The sequence below is a fragment of the Equus quagga genome, chromosome 13 (assembly GCF_021613505.1).
Source record: "Equus quagga isolate Etosha38 chromosome 13, UCLA_HA_Equagga_1.0, whole genome shotgun sequence".
NCBI lineage: Eukaryota > Metazoa > Chordata > Mammalia > Perissodactyla > Equidae > Equus > Equus quagga.
Window position 1 is genome coordinate 38,559,753 of NC_060279.1, and position 19,719 is coordinate 38,579,471.

At 52.4% G+C, this 19,719-nt stretch overlaps 2 protein-coding genes across 3 annotated transcripts; both read right to left on the bottom strand.

Moving 5' to 3' along the window:
- Positions 1-7,681: 7,681 nt before the first annotated feature.
- On the bottom strand, positions 7,682-13,530 carry FLAD1 (flavin adenine dinucleotide synthetase 1). 2 transcript variants are annotated; one of them, XM_046684143.1, is made up of 8 exons: positions 13,325-13,530; positions 12,767-12,991; positions 10,527-11,271; positions 9,675-9,822; positions 9,110-9,208; positions 8,840-9,029; positions 8,004-8,077; positions 7,682-7,900 (listed from the first exon to the last, which is right to left on the bottom strand). In XM_046684143.1, exons 2-8 carry the CDS (start codon positions 12,845-12,847, stop codon positions 7,765-7,767), a joined length of 1,473 nt encoding a protein of 490 aa, XP_046540099.1. In that variant the 5' UTR covers positions 12,848-12,991; positions 13,325-13,530; the 3' UTR covers positions 7,682-7,764. The 2 variants fall into 2 exon arrangements, with proteins under 2 accessions (XP_046540099.1, XP_046540100.1); XM_046684144.1 differs by lacking the exon at positions 9,110-9,208.
- A 2,247-nt stretch (positions 13,531-15,777) lies between these two features.
- Positions 15,778-19,519, bottom strand: CKS1B (CDC28 protein kinase regulatory subunit 1B). The gene is made up of 3 exons (XM_046680798.1): positions 19,379-19,519; positions 16,917-17,044; positions 15,778-16,293 (listed from the first exon to the last, which is right to left on the bottom strand). Exons 1-3 carry the CDS (start codon positions 19,435-19,437, stop codon positions 16,241-16,243), a joined length of 240 nt encoding a protein of 79 aa, XP_046536754.1. The 5' UTR covers positions 19,438-19,519; the 3' UTR covers positions 15,778-16,240.
- Between the last annotated feature and the right edge of the window lie 200 nt (positions 19,520-19,719).

A 19,719-nucleotide genomic window follows, 5' to 3' on the forward strand; every position in this document is an offset into this window, starting at 1 on the left:
CTCTCTCTCTCCCCACTAGCCCCTATCTCTCTCAGTCCACCTTAAATCGAACTCCGCCCCCGACCCCCATCCAGCCCTCCGCCGCTGCTCCGCTCCGCCCCCTGCACTCCACCGCCCTGTCCGCCCATTGGCCTGGGCACCCGCCCATCCCAAGTGGGTCCCGCCTTGCGTTCGGCCAGGGAGGGGGCGGAGCCGAGGGGCTGGCCTGAAACCTGGAGGAGGGGAAGGGGGAGGGGGCAGTGTCCGCAGTGGCCGGGGAACCCAGTACCCCCAGCCTGGCCTCCCACTCCTCCAGAGGGGCTTCTGTAGGGTCAGCACCTCGGGAGGGAAGGGTGTGAGAGGTTAAAGATAGGCTAGGTAGGGGTGAGGCGGGGACTTGGGGATTGAGAGAGGGGGGTCCCGTGAGGGGCTATAATCAGGTCAGGGCCCCGGGAGGTAGGGGGAGGGGGAGCCACCAGGCCATCAGCTCTAGCTCCTACGCCACACCCCCCACCTCAGAGGGAGCGGGGGAGTTGAGGCTGCGGGCACCCTGCGTCCCTCCCCACGCGTGACGGCGCCCCGCGGGGAGGGAACGGCGCCCTGGGCAAGCAGCCTCTGAGCTCCAGCCGGTGCCCGCTGCGGCCTTGGCATTGTCAGAGGGGAGGGGCCGGGTCCGCGAAGGGGAAGGGGGAGGGGGAGGCGCGCTCCCGCTCCCGCTCCCCGCCTCCATCCTGCCTGCTTCCTAAGTGGAGAAACTGAGTCTCCGCGAAAGAGGGACCTCTTGACATGGATTCGCTCAGAGATCCAGGTGGCGAGGGGAGCCTGGGTGTTTTACGATGTGTGTGTGGGCTCGGGGGGAACCAGGATACGTACTTCAGTGCACCCCCAACTGAGGAAGGTAGCCTGTGAGAGACGCTTCCAACTGGGCCTGCGGCACTACGTACCCCAAAGAGCCCCTCCCACTAGTGTAAAACGGAATCAAATCCGGCTACCTCGGGCCAGGTTCTGCTCTCTGAGGCCGGCCGGGCCGAACCGGGTCGGACTCGCTTTCTCCCCCCCAACCCCCTCCGCAGGGGGCCTCCCTCCCTTCCAGCAGGTGGCTCCGCAGGACACCAGCTCAACCTGTTGGACCACAATGGGCGGCGCCAGGGGGGCCCTGGCCCTCACCCGGGTTGACCCGGGATCCCCGCGCAGGGGGTGGGACGAAGTCCTGGTCCCTCCCTCCCGCTCTCTCTCCGGCCGTGACTCAGCCTCGGGGCCGCTGCCCTGCGCCCCAGCCAGGGGCGGAAAGTGTGAGGCGCCCCTGAGAGCCCAGGCCAAACCAAACAGCCCCCCACCCCAGACATTATCTCACTGGATAACTAGGGGGGCTATAGAAAGGAGGGGGTAGCAGCAGGCATGGGGCGCTCCTGCTCAGATAATCCGCTCCGGGTTTTCCTAACGTCCCTGTCCCCCTTGGGTCCTGAGGCTGGTCACTGCCCCGGGTTTTCTTTTCGGCCCCCGCCGGACAGATTCTGGAGCCGGTGGGGTCCAGGCCAGGGTTTTTCCCTCCCTTCTCCAGCCGTCGGGGTCGCGCTAGCCTGGGGAAGGGCAGTGCCAGGGGCAAGACGGCAGCGCCAGATTCGCCAGATTCGCAAGTGAAATGGAGAGGGGGATGCTTCGGGGAGGAAGAGGCATGGCCGAGGAAAAGGGGGGCTGAAAGTGGCCCAGGGAGGGCAGAACCAGAGCCTCAGAGGCAATAGAAGGGCGGGCGCCTTGGCACCAGCCCTTAGGTACGAGAAACGAACGGCGCCCAGTGCCTTGGGCTCGCGCCGTCCCCCATCTCAGGGGGTCGCATCCGGCGTCTCGCTGGACCCAACTGGATCTTTCAGCGGCCGGAATGCCATTCCCCACTTGAGTCTCGACAGTCCTGGAAACTCCTGTTAGTTGCTCAGTGACCCCCTCCCGGTTTCTCTTCTTGTGGTCCACACAGCTCCCTTACTCGCTCAGACGTCGGAGGGGGGAACCCCGACTTGAAATTCCCGCCTACCCCCCAACTCCGGGCCTTTACCGCGCCAAACCACTGAGACAGCAGCGGCCAAGAAACGCTGACTGGGGGCCCCGCCCCCTCCCACGAAACCCCGGCCGGGCCCCAGGGGCCTGCCGCCACCCCCGCCCCGCCACCAGGCCCTGACTGGAACTGGGAACTGGAGGGCAGGTGTGAGGCCTGCAGGGGCCTCCTGGGGATAGGGGAGCGTCCCAGATCCGCACGTTCACACTTAAATCTTCAGGCGACCAGCTAGACCTTAATTTGAGGGAGAAAGCAGCAGGAGGTGGGTAAATACCCGAAGAGTGAGGTGTTTGGCCAAAAAGAGGGATGAAAGTCCCAGTTGGGAGTTAACCCCTCGTAAGGAGGACTGTATACCTGGGGCTGGGGTGAAGGCCAGGTGCCCGGACTGGCTGGGCCACGTGCGCCAAAGGGCAGCTGCAGAGGAGTTAGAAGCTTGCAGAACCTGGAGGAGAGAGGGCTTCTGGCGGGAAGAAAGGCAAGGCTTTGCCTCGGCGGGGTCCTGAGTAAGTGGGTCTGGGGGCCTGTTTTGGAATGTGGGGGTCTGAGCTGGAAGCGGAGCGTCAGCCTGCGCCAGGCGCCCACCTCTGCGCGGCTCCCCCCCTTCCCCCAGGCTGCCTCCGCTTCCCTCGAAAAACCCGCCGCCCAGGAAACCGCTGGGGGCGCTCAGACCGCAGCCCTCCCGCCTGGCGCCCCCCGGGGCCCCCACAGAGACCGCCCAACCCACCTGAAGGGGCCGTGGCTGCCAGGGTTGCCCCCTCCCGCCGACTCCCCCCACACCTGCGGGCGGCACTATTTATAACTCGGCGCCTATTCCGGGCCTCTGGGCGGGAGCCGGCTGCGGCGCAGCGCTAATCGTCGCCGGGATCTCTGCGCCCCCCAGGGCCGGGGGAGATAAATTTAGCCTCAGGAAGCTCGGGGGAACATTTTCCAAAACTCCACGTCCCAGACAAGGCGAAACAGAACCCCTCTGCCCTCAGCCTCCCTGAGGCCAGCCACCAGGCGGCGCAGGTCCCCGTCTCCTCGAACCCAGCTAGGAGTTCGGGTTGAGGCTTTGAAGCTGGGATAGGTACTAAAGAGCTGAGAGCGCATGATGGAAGGGTACTGAGGTGCGGAGGTGAGAGGGGCCGGAAAAAGGCCCGCAGAATGCGCACGGCCCCGAGGCTGGCAAAGACTCTGAAGTGGAGTCTCAGCTGGGAGTAACTAAGAAAGGGGGTGAGGACTTCTGCCTTTTGAAGGGGAAATAACTCATATGCAAACAAGATGCAAATAGGAACGCAAATAAGCGCCTATGCCCTGGGCGGTCTGCGCTCTAGCACTGGTGTAACGACTGCCACCCCTCCCCCCCGCCGTCCCCCCTTCCGTCCACCTCTCAGGGTTGCTGGGAAAACGTGGGACCCTCTCGAAGATCATGACTATAATATCCAGTTTATTGCGCGCAGCTCCTCAGATCACTTCACTATGACCTCTCTCCTGCATCTGCCTTTCGCACACCATTGAGGGTCTTATATCCGATGTAATCAGCTAGGACTTCTGGATATCAGGACCCTCCTCCTCCTCATGCTGCCTGCTTGGGGTCACTTCCAGTTCTGCCTTGACTCCTTCCCCATTTTACCCAGCCCATTCCCCTACCCCTTGTGGCCACTAGAGGGCCCCGGGGCCCCAGGGGTAGATGAGACCTTACCCATCCTTCACTATGTTGGCACTCTGCTCCCCACGCACCACCTCTAGTGAATTCCTGAGAGTAGTTTGGACACTCAAAACCTGAGCTTACTTTAGTTGGGAAGAGAACATTGCAAGGCAGCTGCCGCATCTTTTTCCCTTCTAGAGAAGTGGGGAGGTGTAGGTCAGGGAACCATCTCCTGGCCTGTGTGGATTAGGTTAAAAGGACGGAGCTGGGGTCCCCAAATGAGCTGGGGAAACAAAGAACAAGGGGAGCTCAGGGTTGAGGTGGAAGTGAGAAAGCATGGAGTGGGTGCAGAATGGGGGTGATAGTCCCCTCCACACTTTTGCTTACCTGGTCCTGCCTCCCAGGCCACTTAGGCCACCATCCCAAGCACCAGTTCAGAAGAGGCTAACTGAGAAAGGCCCTGAATCTGAGATGAGAAAATCTGGGTTCACTAAATGACTATCCTACTGCAGTGTGCTGTGGGCATGACTTTGGATGGGTCACTTCACCTCTCTGGGCCTGTTTCCTTCACATTAACACGGGATAATTACCCTTGTCCTGCCTACTTTTGAAGTAGATTTTGTAAAGCTCAAAGCACTGTGTAGTGTGAAAAGGGATCTCAGAGTGGTACATGAGGTTTTTGTTATTCTCCCCATCCCTCTCTGCCATCTTTTCACTTTTAGGGCTCTCTTTTCAGCTCTGACACCCTCCTTGCATCACTGGCAGTCTCTCTGCTTTTCTCCCTCCTTCAGCTCCCCACCACTTGTCCCATAACATGCCACAGCCCTGGGCCCTGCCTTCTTCTACCTACCATTTCCCCAGTGGTCTTTGCCAGACATCCCCTCCCCTGGCACAGGCCCTTGGGTTCAGAACTCTCAGACTCCGGGATCCATCTCCAGGCACTGCCCCGGCTTGGCAGGAGCAGGGCCTAAGAAAGGAAAAGGCCAGAGCTTGAGTCAGGGAAGGGCTGGAGCTGGCCAAGCAGGGTACAGGCTATGAGCGGGAGAGGAGCACCAGATTCAGACGGGAAGATGAATTCTGTTTCCACCTTCATCACTACCCCCTGTCTGGTTGGATTCAGGACCTTACCCCTTCTCCCTGCTGCGCCCTGGGGCGAGGGTGGGGCATGGGACCAGGGAAGAGCACTGACCTGCATTTTGTGGATGCCTAAAGAAGGGTGCTGAGCTGCCAGGGATAAGAAATAGAGTACTATGCTGATGTGAAAAAGAATGAGCGAGCTTTAAATGTACTGATGTGGAATCCTGCACAAGATATATTAAGGGAAAAAAGCAAGGGGCAGAACAGTGTGTAGAGTATGTCATCAACCAGAAGAACAACCATATGCAGAATCCAGACACTCCTCACCGCTGCTATTGCTAGAAGCCAGCTCTGAGCCACCAACATGTCTGGCCCGGATTGTGTCCATTGCCTCCTAATAGTTCTCTCCTATTCTACCCTGGCTCCCCTAAGGTCTATTTTCAACCTAACATAGGAGCCTTTTAAATAAAATATCAGCTCATGCTCGACACCCTGCAGTAGTTCCTCATTTCACTCAGCATAAAAGCTCAAGTTCTTACCAAGGCTTCCTAGACCCTCCGGGACCTGCCTCCACGCCCAACCCCAGCTCGACTTTTTCTTTTTTCCATAGCACCTATCTCCTAATAGCGTCTATATACTTATTTTTAAAATATTTATATTTTATTTTCTGTCTCCACCCACCAGAAGGTAAGCTCCACAAGTACAAGGATCTATTTTGATCACTCTTGTCTTCAAAGCAGCCAGATTGGCATACAGTAGGTACTCAACAATATTTGTTAAATGAATGAATGAAGATGCAGTATATGCATAGACTGTCTCTGGAATGCCTTCCAAGAAACTGGTAACCATGGTAACCTCCAGGGATGAGAGCTGGGGGGTTGAGGGATAGGTGTGGCAGGGAGACTTACTTTTTACTCTCAGAAGTTTTTAGGCATGTCACCTTTACAAAAACAAAAATAAAATAAGCCTAGAGAAAAAGGAGTTAACTAAGAAGGCCGAGGAAGGGCTGGTCCCTGGAAGTGGCAGGAGGGCCCCAAACACCTTCTCCAGGCCAGTGCCCCAGGAGAGAAAGAGGGGGGACAATAAATAGACCCCAAGAGGGGCCAGGGAATGCTGGGTCGAGATCCCAGGGACACTTTGATAAGCCCTGTGGCTGCCTCTGAGGTTGTGGGGGGCTGTGAGTGGGCACGTCAGTAAGCATGAGCCAGATAATGTAAATGGCTGATGTGTACCTACCACTGGGAGTAATTCAGGGAAAGCATGTGTTGGTGGCTGCCAAGGGGAAGTGAAGAGTCAATTCAACTCATTCTGGCTGTTTGCGTCCTGTGCACTGTGATAAGCCTGAGGGACCTGTGTGGCCACAGAGGTGCCATTCTCTTGCAGCTTTTGTGTGAGCTGGAGGAGCAGGGCCTTACTTCCCTGGTGAGCTGGGGCCTAGCATCAGCCCAGTGCTTTCCCCAAGATCCTCAGAGGCAAGGAACTGGCCAGAACAGGTCTTCTATTTGGGTCCCGACCCTAATGCACAGGGCCTCACAGCAGACCCCACCCAAGCTGGACCCCTCCCTGTCTACAAGTTGGGAGGAACCTGGCCTTTCCAACTCCACCCTCCCCACCCAGGCACCACTGAGTCAAGAAACCTGGCTTTCAGTCTTAGTTCTATCGAGGACAACCGCCTTCCCTCCCTGGTCTGCACTCTGGCTCCAAGAGCCTTCCAGTGCTTTTTCTGATTCCCATTTAAACATTTAGACCTTTTGGCCTCAAGGCCTCTTTATTATACATATAGTTCAGTGATTCTCAAATGGAGATATTAGGGAGCAGCCCATTTCTGGCACTAAAAGGGTATGGTAAGATCAACCATCTGGGCTGGTGGGCTCACTGTGCCAGGCTTGGAGGAGTGCCCGGTCCGGCTGCAGTCTTATTAGGGTCCTAGCCAGCAGACCAAGCTCCTGTGCACCAGAGGGCCGCCAGAGGTGGGGGCTGGGAATGGAGGCCCAGAGACGAGGCAGGTCTGACAGATGGCACAAACTCAAAGCAGGATCCACACTTCACTCGGTGTTTGTGGCCCATCCTTGGTCAGGCACGGCTGGCCCCAGGAGTCTTGATGGGGGTTGGGCTGGGCACTAAAGAAGAGAATGGGAAGCTGAGAGACAGGCTCTGCCACAGAAGCTGCAGCCATGCCTCCTGTCTTTGCCCTACCCTGCCCACCTGAGTGATGCCAGCCATGCTGCCGGTGGGGAGGAGGCAGTTCCCTGCCGCCATTAATCCAGCAGCTCCTTGATACACCAGCAGCAGAGGAGGATGTAGGTGACTTCCTTCAGGGTCCGCCGCAGGCCCTCCCACCCTGTGCTCATCTTCATGACAGGCACCCGGAGCCCAGTGTCTCGAAGGGCCCCTCCGAGGGAGAATGGTAGGGCCTGGGCTAGGGGCTGTGCCCGGGGCTGCATGTTACCAGCAGCTCTGAGAAGGGTGTGGGAGCTGCTTGTAGTGCCTTTTATCAACACTGTCCCCACCCCCCATCAGACCTCATGACTATGGGGACAAAGGCCCCTGGGTCTAGCAGAGGGAAGGTTCTGGGCCTGAGAATGGGCTGAGTCAGCCCCTATGCACAGGGATGGAGGGATGGGCTTAGTTGGAGGAGGGCCTGGCCACTCCATCTTTCATCTTTCACAGCCAGGCCAGCTCAGCTTCCCTTTTGCCCCCCTGGGCCTCAAAACCTCAGGTGCCTTGCCTGCTGCCTCTTCCCCCAGTGGTTGGCAACCCCCTGCTCCTGCCCTCTGGTGTGCTCCCGCTGAGGCTGGCATTCAGAATCATCAGTGAGGGCTCCTTTCCAGCCTGTTCTGCCCCCCATAACCCCCTGGGCCTCTTAGAGTGAGCACTGTCAGCTCAGAGCTGGCAGGGCCTGGCCCACTTATGCTTCTCTTGGAGCAGGAAGACAGCCAAGCAACAGGCACATGAGAGGCACGGTTTATTGACAGGTTATGCTCTAGGTCAGCCTCCTTCCCTCCCTCCTGGAGCAGGCAGGAAGGGGAGGTCACGTGCGGGAGTTGCGCTCCTCATCTTCGTTCTCAAGTAGGTAGGCTGGACGGTAGGTGGGCTGGCCGCCTGGGCTCAGGCACTTCAGGGCCGGGTTCCGCACCGTGTTCTCCCGGCTTCCCAGTGACGTGTAGCTGGAGCCAGGAGAATGCAGGGCAAGCACAGGGTGGGGTGGGCTCTTCCTATCCCAGCACCCTTACATCTTTCCCACCCATTCTCTTCCTCCAACACCCTTACCCTCGGTCGTAGAGGATACAGTATGGGACAAACAGTTGACGCAGAAAGTCCCAGATGTCTCTGTAGGTCCAGTCCTGGGAGGGCAGAGAGTCAGAGAGGAGTCACAAATACTCCCCACTCCCACATCTCCCCACTGCTGCCTGGAAAGGGGCCTATTCAGGCTCTCCTGCTCCCTTGGCCTCTGAGGAAGGGCCTGCTATCCGAATCTCTGGTACATCTTGCTCTGTAGGCCAAGCAATGAGGAAGAGAAGCCTTCATCCTGTCCCCTCTCCATTCCCAATCCACCCTCCACTAGCGCCTGAGCTGCAGGAGGACAGGGAGAGGCTATGTGTGTGTAAGCCTGTGCTGTCCAGTAGAACTTTCTGCAATGGTGGAAATGTTCTCTATCTGTGCCTTCTAAAATGGTGGTCACTTGAAATATGACTAGTGCAACTGAAGTACGGAATTCTGAATTGGATTTAGTTTTTAAAATTGAGATATAATTCACATGCCATAAAATTCATCCCTTTATAGATTCAGTCGTTTTGGAGTAATTTGTATTTCATTTAAATTAATTACAATTAGGGAGTAAATAAATGGCTAGTGACTACCATATTGCACAGCACAGGTCTAAGTCATTGTTTTGCCCATAGTAGAAAGCACAATACCTGCTGCTGAATTAGTGCTCAATAAATATTGGTCAAAAGGCTGCATGAACAAATAGCACCACCTCCCTTGCATGATGGGGCTCTTTCATCCAAGCCCCCTGGCTCCAACCTCCCCGACCTGGGGCAGCCAGGGTGCAGTGACTGATAGGGGACACGAGACTGAGGGCAATAAATCCTCTTCCTAATTACCAGCAGCGGGTTGATGCGCATGAACGAAGGCCAGCCTGGGTCAGTGGGGCTGAAGGGGCAGAGGCTGCAGGAGTAGGGGTCGGTGCGGCGGGTGCCCATCAGGACGGCCTCCAGCTGGGGGTGCCGCGTCTGCATATCACTAAGGGCCTGCTTCATGTCACCTTCAGCCTGCAGCACCTGCAGATTGTACCTGCGGAAGGATGAGGGGTGGGGGTCAGAAGTAGGCCCTGTGAGGTCCCTTTGGAGCCCAAACCTCCGGGCCCCTAGTACCTCTTGATGGTGTCCTGTAGAAACTGCTCCAGCTCAGGGAAAGGGGAGATGCTGCGGACATACAGGATCTGGAGGGGTTCTTGAGCATCAGGGCATTTCCTGGGGACGGGGAAGTATCCATAGGCTTGCCAGCATGGGCAGGGAAATGCTCTCCAGAGAGCTTGCACTATTCTTTGACCCCTGGGATGGACACCCTCCCCTTTTCCCCTTTCCTTGTCCTTCCTGTCCATCAGAACCCACTTTCTCCGGGAAGCCTTCTCTGATCTCTTACCTCTCAAATCTGGAGCACACATCTCTGTTTCAGGTATGCAAGTCTCACCTCCCCAACAGGACTGTGACCTCCCTGTGGTCAGGGATGGTGGCTTGCACATCCACAACCAAGGTCAGGCATGTGTCAGATATTCAATTAATATGGTGGGGAAATGGAACTGAAAGGTCACTATGGCTGCCTCCCTCCCAGATCCCACCCAGACACCCCCTTTCCCCACTGCTTCCCAGGATGGGGAACTAGAGAACGAGGCCGATCAGGTGTCTCTGAGCCTTGCCTCCAGGGGTTATGGCTCACCTCTGCACAGCTGCATGGAAGAGGTGTAGGAGGGCAGTGCAGTCCTTGCCCCCGTTGAAGCCCACACAGAGCTGGGGGAGGCTGTACCGAGCCAGGGCAGTCTCGATGGTCTGCAGGGCACCTGCCACTTTTGCTCCCAGAGATGACCCTGCCAGGCAGGCAGGGAAGAGGGTCAGATAGACACACATGACCATCAAAGGGCAGTGGGGGCCACATTGCCCTTGCTTAAAATCCTTCAATGTCTTCCCAGTGTCCCTAGGATAAGTCCAGATTCCTTCATGCTGCCTGCTAGGCACTGCAGTCTGTCCCCTGCCTGCTATTCAGCCACACCTCACCTTGTTCTTCACCTCAGTGTCCTCCCTCCGGGGGTCCTGGTTTCTGTCCATTCCCCTAAACCTCATGCTGCTTCCTTTCAGAACCTCTCTCACACTCTTTGCCCATGCCCACCTCCTGGTCTGCCCAAATCCTCCTTATCACTCAGCGTATATGTCACTTGCCCACAGAAGCCTTCTCTGACCCCAGATCAAGGCTGATCTCCCTGCTGGGGAGTCCTCCTCATCACTGACATTTCATGCACAATTACCTGTTTAATGTCTGCCTTTCTTGTTAAACTACTGGTCCACGGAGTAGGGTATAAGTCTGTCCTGTTGAGCTATATCCCCAACGCCCAGCACAGTGCTGGTGAAAGTAGGTACTCAATTAATATTTATTGGAAGAATGAATGAATCAACTGTAGCTACCTTCTACCTTCTCTTGGATTTGCAGGAAGCCTCCAACAGCCCCTGCATTCCTGAGACCTAGGGTGGCACCAGTGATCTGGTACCTGCTGCCCCTCCCCTAGGAGGCCCCTACCTGACTCAGTGAGTTTGTATACAGCCTCACTGGCCTGCTCCACAGCGTTGGGTGTGTAGGGGACCAGCGATCCCTGGGGCAGATGGGCAGTCAGGTAGGCCAGGCATTCCTCCAGGGGCCCTTCTTCTTCCGAGTCCAGCGTCAGCTTCACCTGATAGTAGTTGCTGCCCCAGTCAGGGTAGGAACCTAGGCCAAGCCTGCGTCCAAAGTGTGCCTGGGCCTGGGCCAGGATGGGGGCGATAGAGGCCTCATTAGCTGCTACATACAGCTCCCGCAAGTGGAACTGAACAGCTGTGTTTTGGAATAGTCCCTTCAGCCCCTCCAGCACCCGCCGCAGCAGCTCTGGAATGCCTGGGAGGAGGTAGACGTTTCGGACGGAGACCAGTGGGAATCTGAAGGGGCAGCCAGTGTGAGGATCGGTGCCGTAATGCAGGCGGGCAGAGGAGGGCACCAGCGACAGCTTCTCCCAGCCCTTTCCTCCTAGGGCTTTGATGGCAGCTTCCAGCTCAGGGTGTGGCTTGAGCTCATCCCCAAAGGCCTGTGCTACTGCCTCAAAGGTCACATCATCATGAGTGGGGCCGATGCCCCCTGCTGTGAGGACATGGGTGAAGCGGCTGGAGAAAGAGGTGACCTCAGCAGCGATGATGGCTACCTCATCAGGGACAACAGAGACTCGGCACACCTGGACCCCCAGGGAGCGCAGTGTCCGGCACAGAAAGTAGGTGTTGGTATCCTGAGTGTGTCCCTGGGAGATTGGAGATGGGGAGGATGAGAGTGTCAATGCTGTGGTGATGAACTCTGGGCTTCCATCTATACTTATGGATTAAATTAGCAATTCTATGTGGACAACCGTCCACTTTCTCACCAACCCTGATGGTTTCAGTCCCCTGGCTCCAGTGCTTATTGGACATCTTCACCCTCTCCCTCACTATTGTCACTTTGGTCAATGGCATCCCCTAGACACTGAGCCATTCAGGCCCTTCATGCTGTCAACTCTACTTCTGAAATATGTCCCCATCTGCTCTCTTCTCTCTGTCCCTACTGCTACCAAGCAGGTCCTTGGCACATTTCACCTGGACAGTGGCGACAGCCCCCTGGCCAGACTCCCAGCCTCCAGCCACAGCGCTCTGCCCTGTGCCTCCTGAAAAACCTTCCTAATGTGTCACTGTGATTGCATCACTCTTGGCCTCAAAAGCCATTTGTTGTTTCCAACCACATAGAGAATAAAGTTCAAATTCCTTTGCAGAATATTTGAGGCTCTCTGTCTATGGTGTGTATCCAATCTTCTTTTCCAGCCCCATCCTCTACTTCTCTACAGAGAGTTTAATGGTTAAGGGTTTGGAATAAGAGGGAATCAGGTTAGAATCCTATCTACCACTCCTAGTTGTGTAACTTTGGGTAAGTTTCTCAACCTCTTTGAGACTCAGTCTCATAATCTATTAATTGAGATTTACAATAAAAGTACCAGGGTCATGGGGTTGTGAGGATTAGTAAAATCACATACGTGATGTAATAAGCACACTGCTAGGCCTTAGTAAGCACTCGAAAAATAGGGGTCAATACTACTATTACAAATGATGCCTTGGATGACTTCTAGTAAGACTTCCATGATCATTCAGAAGGGATTTTTCCCTTCTAGTACTTTGCTTCTACTCACTTATCCATGCTGCTGAGTGCCTTGAACCATTTTCTAGACAGGCTGGATATAATTCTTCTTCTTTTTTTTAAGATTTTATTTTTCCTTTTTCTCTCCCAAGCCCCTGGGTACATAGTTGTATATTTTTAGTTGTGTGTCCTCCTAGTTATGGCATGTGGGATGCTGCCTCAGCATGGCTTGATGAGTGGTGCCATGTCGCTGCCCAGGATCCAAACCAGAGAGACCCCCAGCCACCGAAGCAGAGCACAAGAACTTAACCACTCGGCCACCGGGTCGGCCCCTGGATATAATTCTTAAGTAATACCTGCACCTGTACCTCCTTTACACACTTGACTCCTTGTCAATTCCTTAAAGCCCCTCCTCCCCCTACCATAGTACTTGGCAAAACGCAAGGGACTTTGCTAAAAGTTTTTCAACAGAGTAATTGAAAAGATGAGGGTCACTTTTCCGCCAATATATTGGACTCACTCCAGGACCCTACTGCAGCTCCCACCCTGGTTCACTCCGCCTCGACAGAATGTGGGGCAGGCTCTCAAGGACAGGAGAACACCGCGCCCTCCCCGCTCTTCTGTCCCAGACACACCTTGAGGATCTCATCTCCAACAATGATGATGCCTGCCGTCACGATGCGCCCTGGGGGAAGTCCAGAGGCCGTGGATGCCATGGTCCTGACTTCTATGCCCCTCTGCAAGGCCCTCCAGTAGCCACCCAGGCCCCCAAATAGGGGTCGCAAGCACGGGGATCCCGCCAGGTCTACACGGCACTGGGGGCCATAGCCCGGGAACACGGGGCCCGGGGTCGAGGGAACCTGGAGGAGCCAGAAAAGACAACGGGGAAGAGCAGGAGTGCATGTTCTTCCTTAGAGGAACATCCTTTCAGGGTCTTCCTAACTAGGCCCTGGACAAGTGATTTCTTTATCCATGCCTCTTTAATAAACGTGTTCTCAAACCCCGGCCCATGCCTCTTTAAATGTCTTCTAAGCTTGGCTCTAGTCTCCTTAAAATGTCCTGCTCTCCGAAGCACCTACCATCTTAAATATCTTCTGCCCGCGTTCGGGTCCTCTAGTGTCTGCTCTATCTTGGATATCTGCACCTTTAAATGTCTCCTCTCTTTGGGGGCACCTGTCCCTTTAAATGCCTACCTTATCCTGGGTCTTGGTCCCTTTAAAAGTGTTCCCTCTCTCCACCCCCGACCAGAACTCGGTGGCCTTCTTCAGCAGTCTTCCGCATCCTTTCTGGCCCGGAATCCGGTCTCTTCCCAGCACGCTTCAGATTACTGAGCTCTTCCAGGTTCTCACCTGCCTTTTCTGCCCCTTCACCTGGTCTTTCCCTCTCGCCTCTCCTCATGTCCCGGGGCAGCTTCCGTACTCAGAATCCCGCCTTAGGCTCACATTTACCTCATATGAATTGGTCATACTGGCTGTCGCTCAGACAACCTCCAAGGACCCATTGGTATTCTTAACTGTCGCTCGCGAGCTTTAGCCAGGGGGCGGGAGTAGGAGCTGGGTTGTTATTGGCGACAACCACGTGGACGCCTCTCAACCGGAAATGTGGGGCGGGGCGTCTCTTCTCTCAGCAGCGGACCTAGGGGTTGTGGGGCGCGAAAGGAGCTGTGGTTGGAGATGTTCCAAGGAGTCCGGGGTGCTCGCTTCTGGTGCTGGAAGTAAAGGGGAGACTTGACTCTAACTTCTGTCCTTTATTCAAATTCTTGCATGCATACGCAATCTGTTTTTATTAACCAAGACTGTAATTCTAGGTGAACAGATTGGGGGCTTTCTTGGTGTCAGAAGGGATTTTATATTGTAGCAGATGGCAGTTGGAAGGACATCAAGAATAACTGTCATCATTGCCTGTGAGGTAGGAGATCCTGGAGGTGAGCTTTTAGTATGTGGAACTTTCATTTCTTTATTATAAACCATAAAGCTAATTACTTAACCTTCTTTGACAAGAAAAAGTCTTCCCCTACCTTGCTCCAGACGGTACTTAAACATCACCTCTCCCACTTATTTGCCTTGTAGGTACAAGTGAGGGCAGACTAGGGAGTGTCATGTGTCTACCAGGGATTCTCACATCATCCTAACTTACTCTCATTTCAGTTACTTTTGGTCTAAAAGTGCTTCTTAAACCTTCACGTTCAAACTTATCATCTGGGGACTTTTTAAATATGCTGGTTAAATCTACCAGATTCAGGTTTGGGTGGGTCTGACATCTGCGTTTAACCAGCTCTCCTGTCATGTTGATGCTACTGGTCTGTGGGGCTGTTTTCTGTAGTAAAGGTCTACAATTCATTCATCATTTGGAGGACTGCTGAACCACAACTGGCCTCTTTTTACTCTCCTAAAAATCCTCTAAGATAGAGATGATGCCCATCTTACAGATGGGCAACAGGCTCAGAAAGGTGAAGGGATGCCACACAACCACAAAATGCCAAAGTGAATGATAGAGCTAGACTTCTAGACCATTCTTTCTCAAGTAATAAGCCCTGTGTTTTTTCCACTTAAAAGAACCTCAGCTCTAAAAAAAAAAAAAAAATAGAAAGTCCCGCTTGCCTAATGACATAAGCCAAATGCTCCATCATCTTTTTTAGTAGTAATGGCGGTATTTGACACTCCCCCTCACCGCCCCCCCAAGAAAAATCCCCAAATATCAGCTCTGGTCCAGTCTTTTACCGGTGGTTCTCAAGCTTGAGTGTGCACCAGAATCAGCTGGCGAGCTTGTTAAAAGATCGCCGGGCCCAACCCTCAGCATTTCTGACTCAGTAAGTCAAGGATGGAGCCCAAGAATGTGCATTTCTAATGCGTTTCCAGGTGATTTTGATGCTTCCAGGGACCACAGTTGACCTACTGCTCTGGGAATACATGGATGGAAGACAGGGAGAAGGGGGGAGATTAATCTCCCTTACTTAGTAGTACTGTTATTTTGAAAAGTAGAAGGTAAGCTATTTGGTGAAATGTTTTTTTAAATAGCTATAGTTTACACATGTTTCCTCAAAGGTTAGGGCTGTAACTACCTGCATAAGAATGCTTGAAATCTCCACATCCAGGCCATACCTCAGAGCAATTATGTCAGCATCTCTAGGAATGATTTAGGCATCAGTACTTTTAAAGCTACTCAGGTGATTTCAATACTCAGCCAAAACAAGAACCACTGAAAACAGCTCCCAACCAATGTGCACAGTGAACAGGCCATAGGTGTGTCTGAGCTTTAGGCTGGGCAGGAAGTGGAGCACACTAGCAGCGTGTGGCTGAGGCCTCCTCCCTTTACCCTCGTGTGCCCTTCAAATACCAGGACTATGTTAAAGGCAGCATCGCTGACTGTAGGAAACAGTTTATTTGTTTTGACATTGATGAGATGATGTTGTCTCTCTATAACCTCTATCTTAGGCCAGTAGTTACAGTGAAATATATTTCAGTAGATATCTGACAGCAAGTCTGCTTAAAGTAGATTAAAAACCAGTTACCGGAATGCTGAAATAAACGTCGTATCAGCAAAGAGCTGAGCTTCATTATCTAACTGAAGAGGGCATGGAATTAGAACCATGATACTGAATGTGATGCTCACCCTGAGTGGAGGGAAAAAACCTTTACAATTAGGATTATAAAAACTTCCTCTTTAATCAAGGCTTTAACATGGAACTGACTTCTTGAATAAAATGGAAAGTTTCCAATACATTGAAACATAAATCACCATACACACAACACCTGGCAGGAAAAAAAAACAAAACAGCAAGTTTACACAATCCTGGTAACAGCCATGGTCTTATTCTCAAATGCTTGCTCCATCTACCAAGTGTGTTCTGCGGGATACAGAGCTCACGTGGCTTCTGGGGTCACACTCAGCCAAGGCTGCAGCCCAAAGAGCACTAACCAGGCTGGGCCGTGGTGCTGTTGGCTCTGCTCCAGAAGCAAAGCAGTCACTAGCACATTCAAACAGTGTATTGAACATCCTTTAAATATCCAAGTGAGAAACAAGAAGGCAACATAATAATGTTATCAGAAAGATGTTAGCAAGTGAGGACAGCTGTGTAAAGCTTGAGGCTGAAAAGTGGCTCGCCAGCTTCACTTCTTTGGCTTCTTTGGCAGTGGCCGCCGGAACAGCAAGATGTGAGGTTCTGAAAGAGTGAGCGGAATCTCAGAGACAAGCTCATACCATTCTATGCACAACCTATAGTGTATCCCACTCCCACCTCCCAGCTATCACCCACTCGGATCTTTCTAACTAAATTAAGATTTAAGCATATGGCCTTAGAAGCAGACCCAGAAGCCTGGCCTGTCTGCCAAGTACAGAATTGTTAATATCAGCTCTTTTGCTATGTTTGTACAGCCCCGGGGTGTCCTTTATTAGTTTTGCCTGGCAGCTTGGTGTCTGGTGTCTTATCAAAAAATATACTCTCCTTGGCTTATTTGGAACACATCCAAGAATTTGCTTTCTGATGGAGAATGAAGCAGGAGCCATAACCTCTACCGGGGTATACATGGCCTTAAAAAACACACAAAGTACCCTCTGACTGAATTAGAGATTAAAGGTGGTTTTCCACTGCCAGGTTGTCTCTGAACTTCTCAGATACTTCACTCTTATTTTTGGTCACTCCAGTTTTTCTAGATGGCTGGCAGATTAAGGAACCAGTAAACCACCCTCCCCTTCCGCCTATTCCTTTGGGTTATGCGATCTTATCATCCCTTCGTTCCCTCAGTGAAGGAGCCTGACGTGTTTGCTTGCAGCCATTGTACTGACCTGGTTCGTGGATCATATAATGAACCCATCCCTGACTCTGCTGAACGCCCAGATTCCTCCATTCAGATTCAGACATCAAATGGGTTTTAGGGACCAGCTTAGCTATGTCCTTGGGCAACATGACATGCCTGTAACAGAAACATGGGAAGGTGGGGAATTTGTGTCAGTACTGGGTACAGTCTGTTAGACAACTGCCTGCATACAAAGCCAAGAGGGGAAAGCAAAGACAAACCTGTTTCTGATGGCAAGGAGTTTATATAATCTCACTGTGGGGTAGAGGCAGCTAGAAATAAATGGCAAGCTATGTAATTCCTCACAAAAGTATATTAAAAAGTCCTACTTAATGAATAACTCAAGTGAACGAGCACCTGAATTCCAGGCACTGTTGATACACTGCCTCCGCCTCCTTGGGGCTTCCAGTCTTCTAGTTGATTACCCTAAAACAATACAATGGGAGCCCCACAGCACACGCAGTGTTAATAATTAAAAGTGGTTTGCAACAGGATTGGAAAGGAAGGGAGAGAAGTGATTTTGTGGAGAAGAAAGGCGTATTATGGAGTGCTGACTGGAAGAGCCATCATAAAGGACGAAATGTAAACGTCTTATCCTTTAAAATAGATCCTGCCAGCCCCGTGGCCTAGTGGTTGGGTTCGGGTGCTCTGCTTCGGTGGCCCAGGGTTCCACCGGTTAGGATCCTGGGCAGTGGACATGGCACCGCTCATCAAGCCATGCTGAGGCAGCGTCCCAAAAAGCAGAACTAGAAGGACCGACAACTAGAATATACAACTATGTACTGGGGGGCTTTGGGGAGAAGAAGGAAATAAAAAGATTGGCAACAGATGTTAGCTCAGGGCCAAACTTTAAAAAATAAATACATAAAAATAAAATAAATCCTGAAATCTCATTTTCCTAACTCTGAAGGGATGTGCCATGAGACTTCTTTTGGGAAACTCCATGACTAGGATAAGTCTCCTTTCATGGCAGATAAATTATTACTCTTGACTTCAATCAGGCTAACCCAGATAAACTTCATCATGCTCAATGAAAATATACTAAATGCTCTCTCTGTGCTAGTAACAGAGGTTTTTTCCAAAGAGATAATTCTAGTCTAAATGTCTGAAAATAGCTTACATTCTAACAATCCCCTGGCACAAAGGTTGGCTTCAACACCTAATTAGACCAAGACAAAAAAACCCCAAAGAACTTTCTTTAGCCAAAATACCACTACGAAGACTTACATCTTCCAAGGGATGACACTAGTGACTTCTCCCTAGTCCTGCAAAGATTTTACAGGCACATAGTTTTAGTTAGCTTAGTTCAGATGTAGAGGAAAACAGCTGAGGAAAGAAAGTTAACTGGATTCAAGCAGGGCCTGGGGGCTTTTCCCAAGGACCTGGCATAAAGATGGGTATGTATTTGTCAGCACACACCGACTTCTCCAGAGGGCCCAGAGCCCTCCACTAGGCTGGAGAAGAAACACAAGAAAAGCAAATTTCCATTTTGTGTTCTTCATTTGAGAAGACAAGATACAAACTAGGAAGTTGTTTTAAGTATTACACTTAATACAGATCAGTGGAATGCCAACATTTGTAGAATCCTTTGTCTTCCCTAATTTTCCAATCTAGAATTACGGCTTTAGGATTTATCAACTGTAAACTCTGTAGGAATTCCTTTCTTCACCATCCTGGGCCAAGTCCTATCTCTATCATAGGTGCTCCCATCTCTCTCATACCAATTATCACCTACTTTCTGAAGTCTGTCAGTATTTCCACAGATTTTTAGGTTTGTTGAAAGCAGAGACCACAGCTTATCTTTGCACTTTAGCAGAGCACCTGAAACCTATAAGCACTCCAAAATTGTTTCCTAAACAGACGCCCTCCGAATATATGAAGGGCATGTATTAGGTTCATGTTAAGTCTTTTCTCAATGTTCCTGCCCAGTTTTATTCCACTCCAGTTCCTCGAAGCTCCCTTCCTCAAAAAAGCCAGACAACCACGCCCCTTTCCATCAATTAATAAGCAGCACTTAGGCTCTCGCGGAACTCCCCTCGCAGTGAGCACGCGAGGAAAATTCGAGCTCCGCCTTTGCCGCCTTTTCCCAGTAGCTCTGTGGTTCTATGGTGTTGCCGTGATACAAGCAGTCCCAAGAAGGCAAGTTCAACCTGCTCAATAAAGTTGAATGATCCAGAAATTCGCAAAGGTGAAGGTGGTCAGCACGCTAACACTCTAACCACGCCCACCTACACCTCCTCCCAACAGGGTTTACTCCAAATTCGCTACCACTTTCTTTTACAATCGCTTCCTACCCTTCGCGCATGCGCCTTACGCTCTTAACCCTCTCACACCCGTCCCGTTAACCTCCGCGCATGCGCCAACTCTGTCGCTTCAGTCCCCGTACTAACTCTTCGGCTTCTCATTTGTCAAAACTCACGACCTCGTTATGGCCCCCGCGCCTGCACTAACCGGTACTCGAACTCCTCATCGTCGTATTTGTCCGAATAGTAAATTTGTTTGTGCGACATGATCACTCTGCCTGAAGACAGCCAGCTCCGCACCAGCAACCTCCAAACAACTCCCAGCAGCACGCGCTCCCACCCTCCTTGGCCTCGCTTTCAAACACGCCGCTCGCGCTTCCTATTGGCCCCTTTTGCTTAAGGCGGGACAACTCCACCTTCAAGCCTCCGATTGGCTTAGGTTTGCTTCTCCTTGAGTCCCTATTGGAGTGCGCTTCTTACGTTTCTCGAGACCTAGCTTAGATCAAAAATAGGCCTCTTATTGGCTGTCACTGCTCCTGTGCGCGTTCT

What these genes read in the sequence shown, in the direction of transcription:
- CKS1B (XM_046680798.1), bottom strand. Translation starts at nt 19,437, where the DNA reads ATGTCGCACAAACAAATTTACTATTCGGACAAATACGACGATGAGGAG. An exon ending in GATGAGGAGTTCGAGTACCG is followed by an intron (nt 17,045 to 19,378) that starts GTTAGTGCAGGC and finishes TTTCTGTTACAG; the next exon opens with GCATGTCATGTTGCCCAAGG. An exon ending in TTATATGATCCACGAACCAG is followed by an intron (nt 16,294 to 16,916) that starts GTCAGTACAATG and finishes TCACTCTTTCAG; the next exon opens with AACCTCACATCTTGCTGTTC.
- FLAD1 (XM_046684143.1), bottom strand. Translation starts at nt 12,847, where the DNA reads ATGGCATCCACGGCCTCTGGACTTCCCCCAGGGCGCATCGTGACGGCA. An exon ending in TTGGAGATGAGATCCTCAAG is followed by an intron (nt 11,272 to 12,766) that starts GTGTGTCTGGGA and finishes CCAATCTCCCAG; the next exon opens with GGACACACTCAGGATACCAA. An exon ending in TTCCATGCAGCTGTGCAGAG is followed by an intron (nt 9,209 to 9,674) that starts GTGAGCCATAAC and finishes CCCCGTCCCCAG; the next exon opens with GAAATGCCCTGATGCTCAAG.